Source organism: Lottia gigantea (genome assembly GCF_000327385.1).
Source record: "Lottia gigantea unplaced genomic scaffold LOTGIsca_6206, whole genome shotgun sequence".
NCBI lineage: Eukaryota > Metazoa > Mollusca > Gastropoda > Lottiidae > Lottia > Lottia gigantea.
This window is the reverse complement of record NW_008710118.1, coordinates 925-1,908: the sequence shown is the minus strand read 5'-3', so window position 1 is coordinate 1,908 and position 984 is coordinate 925. Positions and strand designations below refer to the sequence as shown.

General features: G+C 31.1%; 1 protein-coding gene across 1 annotated transcript; it reads left to right on the top strand.

Annotated features, from left to right (window-relative positions):
* Nucleotides 1-234: 234 nt before the first annotated feature.
* LOTGIDRAFT_91030 (hypothetical protein) lies at nucleotides 235-647 on the top strand (the record flags this gene model as incomplete). Its single annotated transcript, XM_009064451.1, has 2 exons — nucleotides 235-358; nucleotides 418-647. Coding segments are annotated over 2 exons (354 nt in total), but the record flags the coding sequence as incomplete, so codon positions are not given.
* Nucleotides 648-984: the final 337 nt, after the last annotated feature.

The following is a 984-nucleotide window of genomic DNA, read 5'->3' as shown; positions in this document are numbered from 1 at the left end:
TTGCAATATTATGTTATGTTTCTATTAGAGGTGCCAAATATTGTGTTTCTAGATAGAGGTGCCCAATGTGCCAAATGTTATGTTATGTTTCTATTTAGAGGTGCCAAATATTATGTTTCTATATAGAGGTGCCAAATGTTATGTTATGTTTCCATATAGAGGTGCCAAATGTTATGTTATGTTTCTATATAGAGGTGCCATTTATTGTGTTTCTATATAGAGGTGCCAAATCTGCCAAATGTTATGTTATGTTTCTATTTAGAGGTGCCAAATGTTATGTTATGTTTCTATATAGAGGTGCCAAATGTTATGTTATGTTTCTATATAGAGTTGCCAAATATTATGTTTCTAAATAGAGGTGCCAAATGTTATGTTATGTTTCTATATAGATGTGCCAAATATTGTGTTTCTATATAGAGATGCCAAATCTGCCAAATATTATGTTATGTTTCTACTTAGAGGTGCCAAATGTTATGTTATGTTTCTATATAGAGGTGCCAAATGTTATGTTGTGTTTCTATATAGAGGTGCCAAATGTTATGTTATGTTTCTATATAGAGATGCCAAATGTTATGTTATGTTTGTTATGTTTCTATATAGAGGTGCCAAATGTTATGTTATGTTTCTATATAGAGGTGCCAAATATTGTGTTTCTATATAGAGGTGCCAAATATTGAGTTTCTATATAGAGGTGCCAAATGTTATGTTTCTATATAGAGGTGCCAAATGTTATGTTATGTTTCTATATAGAGGTGCCAAATATTGTGTTTCTATATAGAGGTGCCAAATTTTATGTTATGTTTATATATATAGAGGTGCCAAATGTTATGTTATGTTTCTATATAGAGCTGCTTCTATATAGAGGTGCCAAATGTTATGTTATGTTTCTATATAGAGGTGCCAAATGTTGTGTGTCTATATAGAGGTGCCAAAATTTTCAATATGGAGAGATGTTCGTCGGAGAACAAAAGATGTTTTGTATCA